The 1,720-nt window shown below is 38.5% G+C and overlaps 1 protein-coding gene across 1 annotated transcript in view; it reads left to right on the forward strand.

Annotated features, from left to right (window-relative positions):
- The first annotated feature begins 510 nt into the window (after positions 1-510).
- LOC138051886 (ephrin type-A receptor 4-like) overlaps positions 511-1,720 on the forward strand; it is a 172,213-nt gene continuing 171,003 nt past the window's right edge. Inside the window, exon 1 of the mRNA XM_068898180.1 lies at positions 511-651. Within this exon, the coding sequence (XP_068754281.1) occupies positions 591-651 (61 nt within the window). The 5' untranslated portion in view covers positions 511-590. The remainder of the gene's footprint in view (positions 652-1,720) is intronic.

A 1,720-nucleotide genomic window follows, 5' to 3' on the forward strand; every position in this document is an offset into this window, starting at 1 on the left:
TAGGGTAGGGGAAATCGTAAATTTTGGTCTGAAATAGGGTAAGGGTTTCAGGAAGTGGGCCGCTGACCCCCACCCAATTTTTCCGGGAGTAATTTCTCTTCTCTTTTGCTTCAAAATTACTAAACATCACTTGAGACATTACAGTTCACTTGAAGAAGTGCAAAGGTCACTGTTCACTTAATTTTCACTGATAGCCCAGTCGGTTGTTTAATTGTCTAGATTTCTTTTAGTTCGAGTGGTGGTATTGCACAAAGTGCGGAGGCATGATTTCACCTATAAATTGATTTTTTAATGTCATCAAGTAGTTTGATCGTCTGGGTATATTATGAATTGACTTTAATAGATGAGTTTTGCTCTGGTTTTGGAAAACAGTCAGACAAACACCAAAAACAGTCTTTCGTGAACAGGAAAATGCTTCAACTGGGCGAGTCCGCTGTTTCAGCAAAACGACCTGTTTGCCGGTTTGCACGTATGACTTCCGGTTTTGCGCAGTTTTCCCTTCTTTGAAACCAAAGTATCGGAAGTGCGACTTTCAGCAATCGTTTTGGGATGAAAAAGTGTAAATAAGACGGATTTTCTCTTTCTCCGACATGAACCCTTGTAAATGGATTTTTATTGCCGTCCTAGCAGCGACAGTGGCAGGAGACACCGGTGAGAATGTACAAAATATGGGTTTAACATTCGTTGATGAACCTAAGCTTATCATATTTCAACTTTCTAGCTTGCATCGATCTCAGTGTCACGTTCATTGCATGTAAAGGACCACGTTTCCTTAAGTTCTTCTTAAACAGGCTTTTTCAGCGCACGATCGGCAAGATTCAAGTAAGAAGCGTTCGATGCAGCAAATAAGCTTATTTTATTACATGTTATTGTCCTAAGCTCGTACACGTTCTCTTATCTTTCAATACCTCCTGCTGTTTAGATTTGCCGTTTTACGACTTTCTGGTCAGCTTTGGATTTTAGTTCTTTGAAGTGAAAAACGCCTAAGCGTTTTTTATTGACTAAAATGTATGATTAGGTCATACGGCCGTACAGGTGATAGTTTGATAATTTAGACACCTATTTAAGCTTATATCAGCTAAAGTTTTGAAATTGCTTTCAGTATTTGTTTTGCATGTACAGGTACATTGATTTCAAAGAATCATAGATATTATGTTTATGAATTTTTAATATATAGATTTAGCCAAGCCTAAAAGCGGAGCTCCCGGCTTGTTTATTCTTACTGGCTGCAGGGCCGTAGCCAGACTTCAGAACAAGAGGAGGCAAGTTTCGAGCGCCGAAGGCGCGAGCCGTTAGAGGGGTCTTGGGGCATACCCTCCAGATAATTTGAAATTTAGTGGCTCAGTAATGCTTATTTAAGCCTTTTCCGTGGCATTATTTCTTCAGAAAAGTCAGTCTTGGGCGAGTCTGGATTTTATACTGTAGATAATTAGGAGAAGTTAGTCCTTAGATGATATACATGTTCACTTATCGATAATCTGTTTCGATACACTCTTGCTTATGTTCTTCAACTCTGAGACAGCCATGTCATAATATTGTCATAATATTGCCATCTCTAATACTTAAACAGTGTCATCTTTTATTCTTGAAAGAAAAAGAAGTCACTAACTTTCACGATTAAGAGTAGTAAACTTCTCCTTTAATAGTTAGGAGGGTAAAACCTTTTTGCCGTCGTTTAATCTTTACTGAAAGCTAAGGCATACCATCTCTTTAAAACAGA

Source organism: Montipora capricornis, chromosome 6 (genome assembly GCF_036669925.1).
Source record: "Montipora capricornis isolate CH-2021 chromosome 6, ASM3666992v2, whole genome shotgun sequence".
In the NCBI taxonomy this organism is placed as follows: domain Eukaryota; kingdom Metazoa; phylum Cnidaria; class Anthozoa; order Scleractinia; family Acroporidae; genus Montipora; species Montipora capricornis.